The sequence below is a fragment of the Galeopterus variegatus genome, unplaced genomic scaffold (assembly GCF_000696425.1).
Source record: "Galeopterus variegatus unplaced genomic scaffold, G_variegatus-3.0.2 Scaffold60, whole genome shotgun sequence".
NCBI lineage: Eukaryota > Metazoa > Chordata > Mammalia > Dermoptera > Cynocephalidae > Galeopterus > Galeopterus variegatus.
In genome coordinates, this window is record NW_007726171.1 from 340,438 (window position 1) to 359,644 (window position 19,207).

The 19,207-nt window shown below is 43.4% G+C and overlaps 1 protein-coding gene across 3 annotated transcripts; it reads right to left on the reverse strand.

Moving 5' to 3' along the window:
* Window positions 1-244: 244 nt before the first annotated feature.
* On the reverse strand, window positions 245-8,674 carry ATP5G2 (ATP synthase, H+ transporting, mitochondrial Fo complex, subunit C2 (subunit 9)). Of its 3 annotated transcripts, XM_008575992.1 has the most exons (4): window positions 8,570-8,674; window positions 3,952-4,029; window positions 2,324-2,517; window positions 245-511 (listed from the first exon to the last, which is right to left on the reverse strand). In XM_008575992.1, the coding sequence occupies exons 1-4, from the start codon at window positions 8,672-8,674 to the stop codon at window positions 397-399; spliced, it is 492 nt and encodes a 163-aa protein (XP_008574214.1). In that variant the 3' UTR covers window positions 245-396. The 3 variants fall into 3 exon arrangements, with proteins under 3 accessions (XP_008574214.1, XP_008574225.1, XP_008574219.1); XM_008576003.1 differs by lacking the exons at window positions 3,952-4,029; window positions 8,570-8,674 and adding an exon at window positions 3,245-3,307; XM_008575997.1 differs by lacking the exons at window positions 3,952-4,029; window positions 8,570-8,674 and adding an exon at window positions 3,167-3,300.
* Between the last annotated feature and the right edge of the window lie 10,533 nt (window positions 8,675-19,207).

Sequence of the window (19,207 nt, forward strand, 5' to 3'; positions counted from 1 at the left end):
AAAAAGCCAACCTTTAAGCCAGTAAGTTGCTACTGACCCCAATCCTCCAAGGCAAGCAGCAAGCCATGCCAGGTGAAAACTATTAAAAAGGAGCACTACTTTGAAGCTTCCCTGAAACAGAATTAAGAACTGAGCCCAGCCAGACCCATGTTAAGCTTAGAACCATCACCATCTTCCAGTCCTCATAGTCTCACCAAGGCACACAGCCAACTGTGGAAAATAAATATACACAGGAGACTCAAGAAACATCTTATTAATACAGTATTTATTTGTCTTCTCTCTGTCAAACTCTGAGCCAACCACTTTCCCCGGGCTGCCTGGGGAGGTATAGGAGAAGGAACATACAGGGCAGATGGAACACAGGAGAAAGAACTATGGGAGGTGGAGACAGCTCCTTCACATGGCGAAGAGGATGAGAAAGGCCACCATCAGGCAAAAGAGTCCCATGGCCTCCGAGAGGGCAAAGCCCAGAATGGCGTAGGAGAAGAGCTGTTGCTTCAGAGAAGGGTTCCTGGGAGAAGGGGAGGAGAAAAGACAGAATTTCTAGTCCACCCAAAGAAAAGGACAAACATTAAGGTGGGCTCAGGGAGAACTTCCCTCTTCAAGCTCATCTTATGTAATGTGACTTTCAGGATGACACCATTATGTCCAAATTCTTGCCTTGATGTACCAAGGCTGTACAGGGATTGAATGAGCGGAAAGTGGACAATCTAAAATATTGTGTCACAGCCTAGATACAAATATTACGTTTTCTAGTGGGTCACCCATATCATCAACGTATCTTAAGACCTCTAGGCCTGGACACTTAATATCCAGGGCCCAAATAGGATGGAAGAGGCATCTGGAGTGGCAGGGTCTATTTACAGCAGTTGTTTTCAAATTTTAAGCAGCAGAACTCCCAAACAGGAAACATATAAAAACCAAACTGTGGGCTGGCCAGTTAGCTCAGTTAGTTAGAGTGTGGTGTTGATAACACCAAGGTCCAGGGTTCGATCCCTGTACCAGCCAGCCACCAAAACCCAAAACAGAAGAAAAACTGCAATGGTATGAAGGTACTTCAAAAAGGTCATGGAAAAATAAAGAGATAATAGGAATCTTTCCATGAACTTTTTAAAGGCCCCTTATACAAAAGAAGCGGGTTACACAAATAGTGATAGTTAACTCTCTACGCCATAAATATGTATTTAAAAAATAAAAAATAAAAAAATTAAGGGGGGTATTTTAAGGGTTTGTTTTGTCTTCCCTTCATTCTCTAAGACAGTCTCTGGGGTTTATCCTCAGAATCCTAGGGCTTTATGGAACACAATTAGAAAAACACTGTTCTAAAGGACTAGAGTGTCACAGGGACAAACTACCTTCTTTCATTTCAAAGCAGTGAAAAGATTTTGGGCTTTAAGAGGCTACAAATGGTCTGTGGGGATTGTGATATGAGTCAATAGGATAGATAAAGGACCCCCAACTCTGCAAGTCAATATATAATTTGTATTTCCCTTACTCCGATACCTCTGGAAGTCTTGATGGGTAAGATGAATCAACACCAGTTTTTAACAGAATTGTGGACACAGAAGCAGTCAGGCTTCTTGTTCAATACGAATCCCAAAAAATAACCCTATTTCCCCGAAGACATTAAGAGAACTTGCTAGTCTCTAGAGGATTAATTTAGTTCTAATAGTGAGTTGTCCAGAGCTGGTGGGGACCAAACAGTCCCAGGTGTCAGGGACCAGTAAAGCTGACTGCAGAGGCAGTTTTCCCAGGAGTGACAGGGGAATTCCCAGACATGGGGAAAATTAGCAGTAAAGGCACTATGCTGACCGAGGCTCTAGACCAGGGATAGCAAACTTTTTCTGTGAAGGGCCAGATAGTAAGAATGTTAGGCTTTGTGGGCCACATATATCCCGTTACCTTTTTTTTTTAAATAACCTTTTAAAAATGTAAAAACATTTCTTAGCCCAATCATATAAAACCAGGATGTGGTTCAAATTTGGCTCTCTGGCCTTAGTTTGCCAACCCCTGCTTTAGACCAAAGCTATTCAATAGAACTTTCTTTGATGATGTAAATGTTCTATATCTGCACTGTCAAATATGGTAGTCTCTCACCACATGTGGCTACTGGATCCTAAGCACTTAAAATATGGTTAGTGTGACTGAGGAAATGAAAACCTAAACTTTATGTATTTTTAACCAATTAGAATTTAAGTTCTAAATAGTAACATGTAGCTAGTGGCTACCAAATAGGATAGTGCAGCTCTAGACTCCCAAACACTTCTGCCCAGACCTTTGGAAAGTATATTAGAGAGCCAGCGGAAGGCCCAACTTTTCTTACCTGGCATAACCAATGATGAGGCTCCCAAACACAGTCCCAATCCCAGCCCCAGAACCAGCCACCCCAACTGTGGCAGCCCCAGCCCCAATGAACTTGGCTGCTGTGTCGATGTCCCTTGAAATGGCGCTGGTTTGGAAGTTGCGGCTAGGGGTAAGTGAGGTCAGGGGACGCGGGACTGCCAAGCTGCTGAGGCTCTGTGAAGAAGAGGCAGGTAGAAGGTAAAGTTTTTTGGAGACTCCTTTTTTGCTTTGGAAACTTTTGTACCATTTAAATCCTTTACATAGGCTGGCCAGTTAGCTCAGTTGTTAGAGTGCAGTCTTATAACACCAAGGTCAAGGGTTCGGATCCCAATACTGGCCAGTCACCAAAACCAAACAAACAAAAAAATAAACACTTTATACTGTCAAATTCCATGGTTTCTCCCTCGAATGGAAAAGCATTTAACTCTTAGAAAACTCCCTAAAATGCTTGCAAGTAGAACCTTTTAATGTAGCAAGTGGGCTTCAAAAATGCCTTTAAGATTCATGTGTAGTCTAAACTTGTAAGACTGAGGCCCTAGCCTATTTTTGGTGCCCTTAGATCATCTTCCTGAGACTAGATTCTCCCAACTGAAGTCAGTAGACTAGGCTGAGTAATGAGAGTTAGCAGCAGCACCATGGGCATGTGCTGCCAATGGCAAAAATGGGAGCACTAGAGCATATATCCTATTAACTGTCCTCCATCTCTACCTAAAGCCAATGGCCCTAATCCTTCACTAATTTTAGTCTGTGATTACTGCCCTCAGCACTCTCCCTCTCCACCCCACACCCCCAAACCACAGTCCCAACTCCACCTGTAAGATACCTCATCTGTCAGTGTCTCTGGTCGTTTCAACCCCAATGCAGACAGTGGTCGGCTCAGCAGCTGAGAGGTGCTCCTGACCAAGGAGGAGATGGAGACAAACTTGGAGCAAGTGTACATTTTCAGGGGGTGAGGGGCTGTGTGAAGAAGAGGCAGGTAGAAGGTAAAGTTTTTTGGAGACTCCTTTTTTGCTTTGGAAACTTTTGTACCATTTAAATCCTTTACATAGGCTGGCCAGTTAGCTCAGTTGTTAGAGTGCAGTCTTATAACACCAAGGTCAAGGGTTCGGATCCCAATACTGGCCAGTCACCAAAACCAAACAAACAAAAAAATAAACACTTTATACTGTCAAATTCCATGGTTTCTCCCTCGAATGGAAAAGCATTTAACTCTTAGAAAACTCCCTAAAATGCTTGCAAGTAGAACCTTTTAATGTAGCAAGTGGGCTTCAAAAATGCCTTTAAGATTCATGTGTAGTCTAAACTTGTAAGACTGAGGCCCTAGCCTATTTTTGGTGCCCTTAGATCATCTTCCTGAGACTAGATTCTCCCAACTGAAGTCAGTAGACTAGGCTGAGTAATGAGAGTTAGCAGCAGCACCATGGGCATGTGCTGCCAATGGCAAAAATGGGAGCACTAGAGCATATATCCTATTAACTGTCCTCCATCTCTACCTAAAGCCAATGGCCCTAATCCTTCACTAATTTTAGTCTGTGATTACTGCCCTCAGCACTCTCCCTCTCCACCCCACACCCCCAAACCACAGTCCCAACTCCACCTGTAAGATACCTCATCTGTCAGTGTCTCTGGTCGTTTCAACCCCAATGCAGACAGTGGTCGGCTCAGCAGCTGAGAGGTGCTCCTGACCTAGTAGGAATGACATAAGGGCAGAAGGGTCAAGAAAGGATGTGGAGGAGTTTCAGAACCATGCCAAGCTGTTTGTATCATCAGATAGGATCTTCTCTCCTCTGTTGCCCCTTCCATTCTCTCACACTTAAATCAGAATGTTGGATCATTCTTTCTCACTCTTAGGAAATTCTGGATTCAAGAACCACAGCATTTCTCTTGATTCTTAGGCTTTGCTTTAAGGAAAGAAAGTCTACTTCCTTTTGGGCCACAAGGGATTATTCACTCTTGCTGTACCCCTTTACAGACCTTCAGAATGAGAAGAAATCTAAGTCTCAGAAGTAACTGCTTCACGCAACAAGGGGTGTACATATATATATAGGAAATGGCCAGTCCACAAGAAGGAAGCCAAGGAAATTGGGGAATCTTTCCCTGAACACATCCATCTAGAAAACAGGCACAAAGATTCATGCTCAAAATCCACCCCCCTCCTGGTAGCCTTTTCTGAATAACCCCAAGCCAGTGTCTCCAAAACAGATGACATGGTGATTAACAGCCACGGCTTTAGAGTCGAATGGATCTAGATTCAAATCTTAACGCTATGTCAGCAGTTTGATCTCAGGATAAGTCACTCAAATCTTTCTAAGACTTTTCTCATCTATCAAATGGGAATAATCTCTCTCAGGGTTGATTTGAGGAATAAATGAGATTATGTATACAAACTGGTAGACTTAATGCCAGGCACTTGGTAAGTACTCAATAAATGGTACCTACTAACAGCATCACTCCTTTTTACTTATGAACCAACTGCCTCCACCACTTAATAATTTTTAATTTCTTCCATGCTGTTGCTTCTGAGTAAAATAGTTTTCCAATGTATATTTATGTGAATTTTAGCTTCCTATCCAAATTTAAGTCCCAGAATTAACTCCTAGCTATGGCTCACTCAGGACAAGATCCTATACAAAGTGCATACTCAGTCCAAATTATTAATCTACTTTATGTTTATCACTTCTGGCTGGGTTCCAGTTTACAGGAACATATAGTTTCAGGATTAGGAATAACCTGATCTTGGTCTAGTTCTCATCTATACTTTAAGCTGTTTGGATAAGAAGAATTAATTGGCCTCCAAAGGATATGGGACAGGGAAGTGCCTGGCAAGTACTCACTCTCCCCTGTTAGGCTGCCATAGCAAAGGGCCTTCCCTTCCCAAGAATCTCATTCACCTCCCCCCAGCCCAGCTGTGAAGAATAGGGTCTGACAGGAAGGATGCCCCCTCCCCCCCTTTAAAAAAGATGACCGGTAAGGGGATCTTAACCCTTGACTTGGTGTTGTCAGCACCATGCTCTCCCAAGTGAGCTAACCGGCCATCCCTATATAGGGATCTGAACCCGTGGCCTTGGTGTTACCAGCACCACACTCTCCCAAGTGAGCCACAGGCCAGCCCCAAGATGCCCCTTTTTAAAAACTCTCCCAGAAAAAGCATGTACTCACCAAGGAGGAGATGGAGACAAACTTGGAGCAAGTGTACATTTTCAGGGGGTGAGGGGCTGTGGCAGGAGAGCTGGAATTATAGAAGCAGTATTGTAAACACTGTCCTTGCTCACTAAACTACATCCTTATTAGCAGAAAAAGTGCTCTAGAAAGCTTAATTGGCCCAGAGAGCAGAATGACTGACCGTGTCATCAGCAGAGATGGAATTAGAACACTGAAGTCATGATTTCCTCCAGAAACCCTACACAACTTCCAAGATTTCCTTATAATCAAATGGACTTCTCCAGGTCTGAAAAAGCAGTCACTTGTTATCCTTCCCATAGTCTTAGGATTTGGAATCGTCAGAGGAATTTTTCTAGTGTCCTTTGCCTAAGTTTTTCTCAGTCTTTATTCAAAAGGAACCTTTCTCAGGACTTCATTGTCTGGGCCTGAAAAAATTGCCCTTTGAAGACTAGAGTCTTTGGGGCTGGCCAGTTAGCTCAGTTGGTTAGTGTGTGGTGCTGATATTACCAAGGTCCAGCGTTCAATTCCTGTACTGGCCAGCTACCAAAAAACAAAACAACCCCCCCCCCCAAATAAAAATAAATAAATAAATAAAAGACTAGTCTTTGTACTCTTGAGAAATATTTGTTGAAGGCCAAGACACTGGAAGGTCTCCAACAATCTTTCTACTGAATTACAGTAGTTCCCCCATATCTGTGGTTTCGATTTCTACAGTCTCAGTTACCCTCAGTAGTCCAAAAATATTACAGTATTTTGCAAGACAGACCACAATCACATAACTTTTATTACAGTATGTTGTTATAATTGTTCTATTATTAGTTATTGTTAATTTCTTAATGTGCCTACTTTATAAACTAAATTTTTTTTTTCCTTTTTGTCTTTTTTACTGACTGGCAATGGGATCGCAACCCTCGGTGTTGCGTCCGCACCGCGCTCAGCCAGTGAGCGGGAACTGGTCTCCACATGGGATCCGAACCCTCGGCGGGAGCGCTGCCGCGCTCCCAAGCGGCACACTCTCCAGTGTGCCACCGGGCTCGCCCTATAAACTAAATTTTACCACTGGTATGTAAGTACAGGAAAAAACAGTATATATAGGGTTCAGTACTATTCATGGTTTCAGACATCCTCTCTAGGGGTCTTGGAACATATCCCCCATGGATAAGGGGGTACTACTGTATCTAGAAGTATTTGATTCCTCAAAACACTTCAATTTCCTACATTAATTAACAGGATGAGGCAGACCAATGAGGAACTCTGCCATCACTCTAATTAACAATGACTGTTAAAAGTATTCATTTTCACTGTCATACTAAGGGGTATTACATTTTGTATCCCAAGATCTAAAGAAGTCCTGACACAATGTAAGTGCCTGGTTGGTAGAACCGAACTTACCTGAGAGAGGGTAAGTTAAAGACCTAAAGGCAGGGTTTCTCAGAATGAAGCAGTAAAAAGCCCACCTGATCTGGAATTATCTGGGAGTGGTGAATGTATTAAAAATGCACAGTCTTGGGCCCCACCTTTGACCTTCCTGGTCAAGATCTCTGGGGATAAGGCCCAAGTGCCATATATTTCAAACAAGTTTCTCAAATGATTTTTAGGTACACTTATCTGTAAGAATACAGTTTTAAAACTAGTATTGAAATTATGGTAGTGGTAGAGGCAGGACTTGAATTAAATCTTTCCACTCTCAAGTTAACATGCTAATATACTACAGGCTGAAATATTCAGTGACTGCTTAGGCCTGTTCAACAACACTTCCTTAAATTAACTGTACTCAGACTGTCCCAAGTTATAAAACTTCAAAATCCAGAATCTTAATTACTTTAAGTTTTTTCCAGTTGGTAACACTTAACCACCATACTTTTAGATTAATGGAGGTCTTCAACTCGTCTGCCTCGAACTCTGATGTCTGCCTAACTCTAACTCAATTTTGCTGCCTGACTATTCAGATTTTCTTGGGTCAAAATCCAATACTTTTAATTTACAAATTAACATATGTAAAGAGTTTAATGTGGTGTGGGCAGGTAATAAGCCCACAACAGAGGGTGGCAATTAAGGAAAACTGCACAAAGTGTAGATTCTTCCACTGGTCACCTAACCTTGGCAAATTTGCAATTGTTAGCCTATACCTTGGACAAAGGCACCATCCAGAATCAGAGATCCTGAATCACCATGAATTTCTTCCTCAGGGAAGATGAATTCATAGAGTTACAGAAGTGCTGACTTAACCATTCCCTTCCTTAAACCTTCCTTTCTCTTGACAGCCGAATCTGGGGAGGTTAATACACTCTTCGCAGGAAAGCTGGCAGGTGTAGATTCTCATGCTGGCCCCTCCCCACCCTTGTGGTCCCGCAGCCTCTAACAGCAACGTTCACTTTTACCCCATCACTTGTGATTTCTCCAATTTCAGTGGAGTGCCGGGGAAGTAAGAGAACGGTACTGGGAAGCAACCAGTGGTTCCAAAGAAACCGGCCTCTCTCTTCTGCCCTAACTCTCCCAGGCCACAGCCTGACAGGAGGGGCTGTTTTGGCTGTTCTCTTCCACCACGTACAGGGTTTACTTTTTAAACTGAGGGGTGCTGACTAGAAGGATTGGTGGCTTTAGACCATCCCCTATTTCCACTGCTCAGAGCACCTGAGGTCCTGGGACAAAAGACTAGAGATTTCAGAATAAAGAAGGCACGAATCGGGATGAGAGAGGAGAAAGCAGGGATAGGAGGGGAGATTATGGCAGTTGAAACAACTTTGAAAGGGCAAGAGGGTGTGAAAAGACCGTTTGTAGGGACTGGGTAGGAGCAGGTGAAAATGAGCGATCCGCTTCCTTACTTTCGCCAGCTCCAAGGCACCCTCCCCCCACGAGATATCCAAGATGGCGCCAGGCCCGCGCGGTTGGAGGTCACCGGCACGCGGAAGGGGCAGCTCTAAGGCGCGGTGATATCGGGAGCCAGGGAGGGCGCGAAGACCGAGGCGGCAGCAGGTACGGTAAGGGCCTCAAAGCATCTGCGCGTGGTGGGGTGTTCCGCGCGTGTGCATGGCGCAGAGGGCACGAAGCCCCAAGGCCTTACCTGCTCCCAGTGCAGAGAAGACAGAGAGGGGCGCGGGGGCGGGAATAGCAAAAGGAAGGATCGGCGCATGCGTGGCCGGGGCCAACGAGTCGCTCCGCTACGCATAGAGTGATTGCAATGTTGAGGGTCGGTCCAGGCGCCACAGCGCCGCCTGCCCGAGCGGGGGCGGGAATAGCAAAAGGAAGGATCGGCGCATGCGTGGCCGGGGCCAACGAGTCGCTCTGCTACGCATAGAGTGATTGCAATGTTGAGGGTCGGTCCAGGCGCCACAGCGCCGCCTGCCCGCTCTGTGGCGGCATTCGGCCAGTCGCTCCACCTGGCGTTGGAGAGGAGAAAGTACAGGCGGAGCTGACTGCAGTAATGAGGCCAACTTCGTTCGCAGAGTAAGCCTGTCCGTAACGTGGCCTGCGGTTTGGACTGCACAGCTTTTGGGATCTTGGATTAGCTTCCCCTTTTCGAGCATGCGCAGTCACATTGGAAAAAAAAATCCTACTCAGATATTCAGTGTTAAAAAGCATTCGATCGGGATTGGGGTCTAAAATGTAGCAGGAGGATAATGAAATCATGGATTATTGCCCTCTGTCTTTCCAGGATGGAAACAGGTTCAATGAACAGGCTCAGTGGGCGAACAGTCAGCAAAATGCCCCAGCTGCTTCTGGTGTCTTCCCCCTTTTTTCCATTTCCCTCTTTCTTATTACGATGGTAAGCCATGAGAAAACCGACATCTGCGAGCCAGAAGATAGGGGCTATGATCCAAATAATATATTCCTGAGTCCTGGAACAGACTAGGAATAACGGGCACCTATGACCTGCAGTAATTTTGCGACGTTACAGCAGACATGCCTGAGCCTTTGCCCAGGTTTCACTTAGGCGAGTTGGGATGAGTAGTCCCCCCGATGAGATGCTCTCCTGCAAGCCCTCGTCTTCTCCCGCGTGCCCTTTCGCTCGCCCTTCCCTTGGTGGAAGGAGGTGGGCGTTTCCTGGCCCGCACCTCTTCTTCTAGGCCTCTTTGTCTCCCAGACAGGACCTGACTAGCTCTTTGGAAGAGGCGGGCGGCGAGGCCTACCCACTTCTAAACCCCAGCCGTCCGGGCACCGTGCTTGAACGCAGCGCGAGAAAGACGGGAAAAACTCACCAAACCCCCATAAAAAACAAAAAATAAAAAAGCCGCGGCTGTAAATAAAGCCAAATCCGCCACCCTCTGAGGAGCCGTTTGTCCTCCCCTCCTTGGCCCCGTCCTTCCCGCCGCCCCCTCCCGGCTCCCGGGCCCCGCGGCGCCCCGGCCCCGAGCTCCTCCATTTAATCGGATTTGGGAGAAGGGGAGGATAAATCACGGCAGCAGCTTTACGGTCCCGGAGGAGAGGCGAGCCGCAGCCAGGCACACCCCGGCCGGCGATAAAAACTGCCGCTGAAAGCCCACGGAGCAATTTCCCGGGACCCCGAGCGACGCCATTACAGGAATGTAATTTTGCCCGGATGAGGCCCCGAGTTTAATTATCCTCGCGGAGGAATTTCAATGCGGCCAATCCATCTTGCAGGCGGGCGGCAGAGGGATTTATATGGGCCCGTTATTTCACACCGATCCTCCATCTGCATTTTTATGGCCCTGAGCTCCTGAAAGGGAGGGGAAGAAGTGGGGAGAAATAGGAGAAGCGGGCGATAAAAGGAGGGTGGGGGACTTCCCGTCTTTCCTAAATCCACGATTCCAGCCCGATTAGGATTCTCACAGGTTCCCCTGAAGTTCCCAAATCTCGCTCCGGTTCCAGTTGGCTGGGGCGGGGGCGGGCGGATAGGTGAGGAATAGAACTGGGATCCTTGAGGATCAATCAACAGGTGTTTACCAAGTACCAAACGGTGCCAGGCACTGTGTAAGATGTTGTTAGGAGAAAGGGAAGACAGGCTGGCAAGAATTTAAGAGTTTATCCTCTAAGATCTCTAGACACCCCCACCCCCGCCGAAACGGAATTCCTTTTCATTCTCAGCTTCACATGCTCCGATGCAGAGAAAATCCACAGTTCTTAGGAGCTACCACTACCAAAGGGTTGTGGCTGCTGTTTGCGACAATTTAGACACTCTCAGATTTCTGACAATCCCAGAGAAGGGGCCTGTGAGGAATCTAAAGCTGGCTTCTCCCAAGAGTTGTTAGAACCTGCAGTGTTTAATACTCCCTACACAGTGTTGGGCTCTGGATTCAGACAAATCTGGGTTCCCAAACCGCTGTGTGACCTTGAGCAAGCTGTTTAACCCCTTCAACTCGATTTCCTCCTATGCAAATTGGGAATAACAATAGTGCTTACTCTGCAGCCAATGCTGGGATAATTTCATACTTGAAGCTTTTAGCAAGACGCTTGGTACCCGGTAAGAGTTCAATAATTGCAAGCATCATCATCACTACTGTTGTTGTTGTTGTTATAGTTAGCATTGCAACTCAATTTTGCACATCTCCCTAGATACTGTTTATTCCAAGGTCCTTGCGATGGTATCTCCTCAAAGAGTCTCAACTATCAAAACTTTTTCACTTACATATGTCGTGCAAAACAAGTTATTTGACATGTGGTAGGTGGAAATGTGTGGGGAAGCTGAGAATCCTGGGGGCTGTTGCTACAAGATTTGAAGCATGAAATTCGATCGGTAGAGGAGCAGCGAGACTACAAAAATTGGATGGAGTTATTTGAGGGAGGGGTGAATTTGAAGACAACCAAAGATGATCCAAGAGAAGATTAGCTAAGGGTCTAGGGATATTCTTAACCATGGGCTTGTGGAAAAGTCCTTCTTTCACTTCACTGGGGTCCAGCAAGGAAAGGGTGTGGTGCCAGAACTATTCTTTCCAATCAGTCCCTTTCATTTCCTACAGACCATGTAACAAGGTTGGCCTGATTGGCCGGTTTTTCTAATGACTACTAGTGGCAGATTCTGACTGGTTAGCAGCCTCCCTGCACAGTGGTGAGGAAGAAGTGAGATAGATTGATCTTTTCTTTCTTTGGATTGGTTAACAACCCTCAGGTGGGCCAGAGACTCATTTTAATTGACTGGATAGTGTAGGAGGGAAGTTCAGCATCTCTCATATAGAAATTCCAAGTGTTCTTTTCCACATAGGTCACCAAGAAAGAGTCTTGATTGGCTTAGGCATGTTTGCCTTTGGACGGGAAACACAGTAACTTAGAGAAGAAAAATCAAAAGAATTATGCAGGCATGTCACAGTTCAATTTGAAACCCCAAAGAAAGGGATTTACAGGGAGAAACACAAGAGGGATTAAAAGAGAGAGACAGAGACACTAGGTCACAGAGAAAGGCAAAGAAAAAAATATTGCCAGAGAGAAGAGGAAGGGTTTGAATAATCTGTTTTTCATTCCTAATGGTTTAAGCCGAGGCTACTTTATAATGTGTTTTGCTAAATGCACATGTTGTCAGCACATGGCATGAAAAGAACAGCTGTCTTGGAGGTAGGAGCCTGGGAGCCTAGTCCCAATCCTACTACTAATTAGTTGAGTAACTATGAAAGCTAACATCATCTGTCAAAGCTCCCGTTTTCTCATTTGGAAAAGTCAGGGAGAAGTGGGTGATCTCTAAGGTTCCATCCAGTGTAAACTTTCCAGGATTCTCTTTCTGCTAAATAGGCAATTTTGTAGAAGTTGAAGTGGTACCTTTGCACTGCCAATAAGTACTATTCCATGATGTTGAGCTCCACTATTTTTTTTTTTTTTTGATTGTTAATTTTAAGTTCTTGGGCTGTGATAAGCTGGTGGGCACTGATTGGTGGATTTTCTACTTACCCTTGCTAAATTGGTTCCTCAAGCCAGTAAGACTGTGAGCCATCAGTAGACCTCCCTACTCCTGGAGAATGAAAGCAATAGAGGGAGGAAGGGAAAGGATCATTGGTCTCTAGGCTTCTGAGGGATGGATCAGTAGAACCGTTGGTGACAAAAGGATAGCCAAAAAAGTATTAGCTGGGGAAGAACTTAAGTTCCTTTGAATTTGTATGAGGAATTTTTACATGTACTACATATTTATCTAGAAGGCATGATTAAAAGTCTATGTGAACAGCTTCAGTCACTGTCATTGGAAGTTCCTTCCCAAGTCAAGGAAAACACACAGACAAAATAGAAAATAAAAGTCAGCTGAGGTGGGGTGGGGAGGAAAAGAAAAAGAAGAAAATAAAAGACACTGTGATGTATTGTGAAGATCTAAGGACAGCAAGCTAGAGATACAAAGTCTTGATTTTGGGATACTGCTAATTACATGACTTTGAAAAAATCATTTTACCTTTCTGGACTTCACTTTTCTGATCTGCAAAATGTAAGAAAATACTAGATGATTACTAAGTTTTCTTTTATCTTTAAATTTATATTAAATAGCATAAATCCTACCTTCTTGGTCTGCCTTTGTCTCCTGTCACTTCAGATAATCAATATTTATTGAGCATCTAATATGTGCAAGGTATTGTGGTACCTATTGTGAATGAGTATAAAAAAGGAGAAACATAATTTCTTGTCTTTCTAAATTTGTAATCGGTAAGGAAGACACGTACATATATAAATATAATATGCAGCAGGATTTAATAGGCTATATGGGTAATCGAAGTTGAGGAACCAGTAAGACTTCCAGCTAGAATAATCAAGGGGACACCACGGTTAAAGTAGGTTTTTTCCTTCTTTGGAAAAAGTTATGAAATATCAAATCATATAAAAGAATACAAGAAATGTATATTCAATTATTCAACAGATGTTTATTGAGCATCTTCTATGTGCCAGGCACTGTTCTTGGTGTGAGGAACACAGACATGAACAAAATGAGACAAAAATCCTAGCCTTCCCAGAGCTGACATTTTATATAAATTATGAAGCATAATAAAAAAATTGCCACCCATTAAACTACCCCCCCATTTAAGAAAAGAAAAAAAAAAAACATTACCAATACCATGAAGGGCCCCATGTGCTTCTCTCTGTTAGTAACCCCTGCATTTTATGTTTATCATTTCCTGGTTTTTCTTCATGTTTTTACCACATATTATTTATTTTGTCCCCCCTCCTTTTTAAAAACCATTCTTTTTTTTTTTTTTTTTTTTGTCCTTTTTGAGATCGGCCACACCGCGCTCAGCCAGTGAGCGCTGTGAGTGCACCAGTCATCCCCATATAGGATCCGAACCCGCGGCGGGGGCGCCGCTGCGCTCCCAGCGCCGCACTCTCCCAAGTGCGCCACAGGCTCGGCCCTAAAAACCATTCTAAGAGTGATTCATTCAACACTGTTTGTAGACTTCTTTTACTTGCTCTTTTTTTTTTTTTTTTTTTTTTTTAAAGATGACCGGTAAGGGGATCTTAACCTTGACTTGGTGTGGTCAGCACCACGCTCACCCAGTGAGCTAACCGGCCATCTCTATATGGGATCCGAACCCGTGGCCTTGGTGTTATCAGCACCGCACTCTCCTGAGTGAGCCACAGGCCGGCCCCTACTTGCTCTTTTTATTCAACATTATGTTTCTAAGATTCATCCATGTTGATGTGGGTAACTGTAATTTATTCATTTCATTTGTTATAATAGCCCACCTATTTGTTGATTAATTCCCTGTTGATGAGTATTTAGGTTTGCTTCCAGCCTTTTGCTATTACAAACAGTGCTGCTTTGAACATTTTCGAACATGTGCCTTGGTATACATGGGCAAGAGTTTCTTTAGTGTATATATATAAAAGAGAATTGCTTGGTCGTAAGATATAAATATCTTCAACTTTGCTAGATAATCTCAATTTGTTTTCTAATATTTATGCTCACTAAAGTACGTAAGAGTCTTGGTTGTTACCCTATCCTTGCCAACAGTTGGTATTTTGTCAATCTATTGAGTGTAAATGGAGTTTCATTTATATTTTCCTGATTTATTAATGAGCATCTTTTCACATATTTATTGGCTATTCATATTCCCTCTTCTGTGGAATGCCTAGTCATGTATGCCTTTTGCTCATATTCCTATTGGGTAATTTGTCATCTCCCTATTGATTTTTAGGAATTAACAAATATATATATCCTAGTACTGATCCTTTGTTAGTGGCAGCTATCTACTTCCAGTTTGTAGATGGGTGGGAATTTTGGTAGAGGCTCCAAGCATGGATGATTTCAGTTCCAGCTCAGAGTCCTCATTTAGTTGGATTAATTAATTCTTAATTCATTCATCAAATATTTATTAAATGTCTAGCCAGACATCATACTAGATACTGATAATACAAATATATCCCACATTTGCTTACCCCTTACCACTTCCAAAGTCTAATTTGATCCAAACCATTGACATCTCTTGCTGGACCACTACAGTTGCCTCCTAGCTGGTTTCCTTGATACCAGTGTAGTCTCACCACAGTGTACTCTCCACATAGTAAATAGTTAAACTGATCTATTAAAATGTAGATCAGATCATGCTACTTAAAACCTTCCAACACCTTTCTAGTACTTGTGAAAAAAATTCCAGGGTCCAGCTACAATAAGCTCCTTCTGATTCTCAGACACATCAAACTTTTTCCCACTCAGGACCCTTTGCTGTTCCCTCTGTCTGGAACATTCTTCCTCCAGATCATGCCTTGGCTCACTCTCATTTCATTTAGGCCTCATCTCAAATATCGTGTCAGAAAGGCCTCTTCTGACCACCCTGTCTAAATAGTCACTGCCATCCCTTCTTTATCCCCTTATCCTCCTTTATTTTTCCTTTTAGCACTTATCATGGTTTTATTTTTTATTGCTTTATTTACCACTAGAAGATAAGCTCCACTAGGGTGAGGAGCTTGTTCATCTCTGTATCCCCAGCATTTAGAACAGTGCCTGGCACATAATAGGCTCTCAGTATAAATTTTGTAAATGGTTGAACAGTGAATAGAGTACCTGTTCTTAAAAAGTTTATAATATAAGAGGACATACATGGAATTAAAAGACAAATAATTTCAGCACAGTGCAATAGTATTATAAGAGGAGTAAGCAGTGGGGGCTATGGGAGTATTAGGAAGGATATGCATCCCAGTCCTGAGAAATGGCAGTCCAGGAAGGCTTCCAGGAGGAGGTGACTTACAAGACACCTAAAGGATCTGTATAGGGAAGGAATGGAAGGATGTTCCACAGAAAAGGAGCAATAAATACCAAAGGCTTGCAAGTGAGGGATTAAGTGATCTCTTCCACAAAGGGCAAATAATTCAGTGTGGTTAGAATGAACAGTTGTGGGTGTGGCAGGGTGCAGACAGATGAGACTAGTTGTTGGTGTCTAGATCCTGAAGGATCTTGAACATCATGCTAAGACAGTTGGATTTTTTCCAGAAAAAAGCAAGGAGTCATTTAAGCAGGAGAGTGAGAGGCTGATTTACATTTTAGAAAGATGATTCTAGCTCTAGTGTGGAGAACTGATGAGAAGCGGGCAGGACTGGGGGCTCAGAGAGCAATAAGGGAGATATTATAATCCTGGTGGGAGACAGTAGTGGCCTTAGCTCTCGGGTGATAGTGGGGATGGAAAGAAGTAGGCAGAGCTCAGAGAGGTTTAGAAGGAAGAACTGGCAGGCCTCAGTGATTGATTGTTGTGGGGGATGAAGGAGAAGGGAGGTGAAGATGGTGCTCAGTATTCTGGCCTAGGTCACTGAGCTGTGCCATTCCCTGACTCTCTCCCAAGCATAGCCCTCTTCCATTTCCACATTCTAGGAACCACCCCATAGGCTTCATAACTTAGGAGCCTTATTCTCTGAGGTGGACCTTCCACTAAACTTGGTCCTGTACTCAGTGACCCTGCATTCATCTAACCTTTTCTCTGGGATCTACTCCCTCCATTTTCTCCCCCAGTAAATGAAATTGAGCCCTCCCTGGTTCTGTTCTTATTTTCCCAACCTTGCCTGAGTCAGTAGTCCCTGATTTATGTATTTGATTGGGAGCTCATCTGAGAAAAAGGATCTTCCCAAATATCTCTCCACAGAGACTATAGACAGAGTTGTGGCTCAAGGGAGCCACTGATGAGTATTACAAACAGCCTGAAGATTCCCAGACACAAAAGACAGAATGGTAGGAAAGACAGTGCAATGACTCTGGGTATGCACTGTAAGTTAGTTACATCCTTTTTAGGTGGGGAATAGCAGAAGTCACAGCAGCTGTGAAAGAACAGGGGGGAGGAATCAGCACCTCCTTTTGCAGTAAGTTGAAAAAGTTTCAGGTGAAAGATGGATTTGGGAAGCTGTGAGAATGAAGAGAGTCTGGGAATTGCTTTGTGGGCACATCTGGGGGCTTTCTAGCCATAAAAAACAGAAGGGGAAGGGCAGAAAGAAAAACAGAGTGTTGGAGTTAGATGAACAGGCCCACCCCTAATATTTGTGAGCCCAGGGCAAGATAAAAATATGGGCCAACATACCAAATGTCTAAATATGTAAAAGTTATAAATCAAAGCTAACAAACTGTTAAATAAAACATGTTCTACTCTTATCTTGATAGATATATCTATATCAACTAGAAGATTTATATTTAGAATTCTGGGACTCTTCCAGCTCCCTGTCTGACCCTCAGGTTCTCTTTCCGTTCCTGGTTCTGTTCTACTACCTGAGGGGCCTCCCACAAAAGTGTGTGCTCAGTGCAGCCGCACATCTAAATTCCATCCACTCTCCAGGCCAACAGGACTGGGGGTATGCCTCCAGCAGCTCAGTCTGTGTTCTCAGAGGCCTTGGAAATGAGCTCCTAGCTGCTCTGCTCAGCAGGGGATTCTGGTAACTGGAGCATGGTCTAGGAGGGACAGGCATGAGCTTTGGGTAGGCACATCTGTTTGGCCTTAAGTTATCTTCACTCTGCAGGAGGAGGCCCTCTAAAACAGGTGCCTGACACCAAGGTCTAGGGTTCAGATCCCCATACTGGCTAGCTGCCAAAAAAACCCCCACAAAAAACAGGTGCCCAGGTAGAGTCCCTCTTGCCAGGTCTAAGTGCATGGACTTTGAAATCATATAGACCTGGTTCAAATTCCTGTTCTGATATTTATTTATTGTTCTTTGAACGTGGGCCAGACTCTCTGAGCCTCAGTTTCCTTACCTTGCTTACAGGTTTATTGGGGGAATTAAATAAGCTAATATGTGCAAAGCACCTGGTATTTAATAACCATTACTCAGTTCACACTGGTTTTCTTCCTACTCACTACTTCTCTCAAAGTAATCGTGGAGGCTAGGGAAAAAATATGAAGCTTTTTTTTTTTTTTAGGTAAGGCTGTCTTGCAGAAGTGGGTCTGGGAAAAAGGAGTTTATAATGGAGGCAGTGATAATCTAGGCAGTAATAATCCCAGCTCAGGATGGAACTATGTGCGAGAAAGAGGAAGACAAAGTTGTCTTTTATGCAGATAAATGAGAAATGGTAATGGCATAATTGCTTTTACAATCTGTTTGTTTAGCTGAGGGTGGCAGCTGGTTACTGTTTTGATTCTTGGTTTTCAGGTTAAGACAGAGGTAGAGAGTGTGAATAATCCAAAATAATGGAAAATCCAAACATCATTTTTCGTGACCAGGAATACAGTCAGAGAAACACGTGGTTGCAAACATACGGGTTGTCTTTCAGATACAGAGACTAACCCTCTAATTAAGTTGGTTTAGTCATTGTTCCTGAACATGTATAGATTCTTACCACATGCTGTCACTCTTGCTGCTTCTGCAGCTGGAATGCCCTTCCTCCTCAGCCATTCCAGATTCTATTCTTTTTTTAGGCCCACTCCTTCTATGAAAGCATCCCTGCCCATTGTCCCCCACCTCTTCCCTTGAACTCTTCCTAGTCTATATCACTTAGAACTTATTTACTGTCTTAATATATTCACTGTCTTATATTGTTCTCTTTCTCTTTCATGTGTGCAAGTCTCCCCAACTAGAGTTTAAGCTTATTAAGGGCAGGAACTATATTTCTAATTCTCTTTCATTTCCCATGTGTCTATGTATTCATTGAATATATGTTTATTAAGTTCCCGTGTGCCTGAACTGTGCTGGGTGCCAGGGATTCAAAGATTACACACACACACACACACACACACACACACACACACACATGTTTAAATATATACATATATATGTCACCGGAGGAGCTAATAATGTAATGGACTCATGGTTTGATAACTGCCTATAAAAGTGTTGAGCACATAATGGGACTTCAATACAGGTTTGATGGATTGATGAAGCACACTGCTTTTCCAATATGAATCCAATGAATGAATGAATGAATGAATGATATGACTGAATAATGAGCCACTGATACAGCTGTTCCTGGTGTACCCCTCCTATATGAACCTAGATGTAGCAGACATAAAGGTGTAAGACTGGTTTGAGAGGAAAAATGGTCTTTAGAGTCATCAAAGCAGAGAGCCTACTGTTTTTTCAAGGCAGCATTAACTCCTTTCCATAGAACCTCTTAATTAAGTTGCAAAGCATTTTACAGGCATTGGTGATTAACTTTTGCCAATTTTGTCATTCAGGTTGGTCGGTTATGAGAGCTATGTCCATCATCATAATAAAAACAGCTATTATTGAATACTTATGAACTAGGCATTGTGCTGATTTCTTTACATGAATTATCTAAATCCTAACCACAACCCTATGAAGTAGCTTATATATATCTATATCTATATATGTGTATATATATATTTAAAAAAATTATTTTTGGCGGCTGTCT

What these genes read in the sequence shown, in the direction of transcription:
- ATP5G2 (XM_008575992.1), bottom strand. Translation starts at nt 8,674, where the DNA reads ATGCGTAGCGGAGCGACTCGTTGGCCCCGGCCACGCATGCGCCGATCC. An exon ending in CAGAGACACTGACAGATGAG is followed by an intron (nt 2,518 to 3,951) that starts GTATCTTACAGG and finishes TCTTCTTCACAG; the next exon opens with AGCCTCAGCAGCTTGGCAGT. An exon ending in CTCATCATTGGTTATGCCAG is followed by an intron (nt 512 to 2,323) that starts GTAAGAAAAGTT and finishes CCCTTCTCCCAG; the next exon opens with GAACCCTTCTCTGAAGCAAC.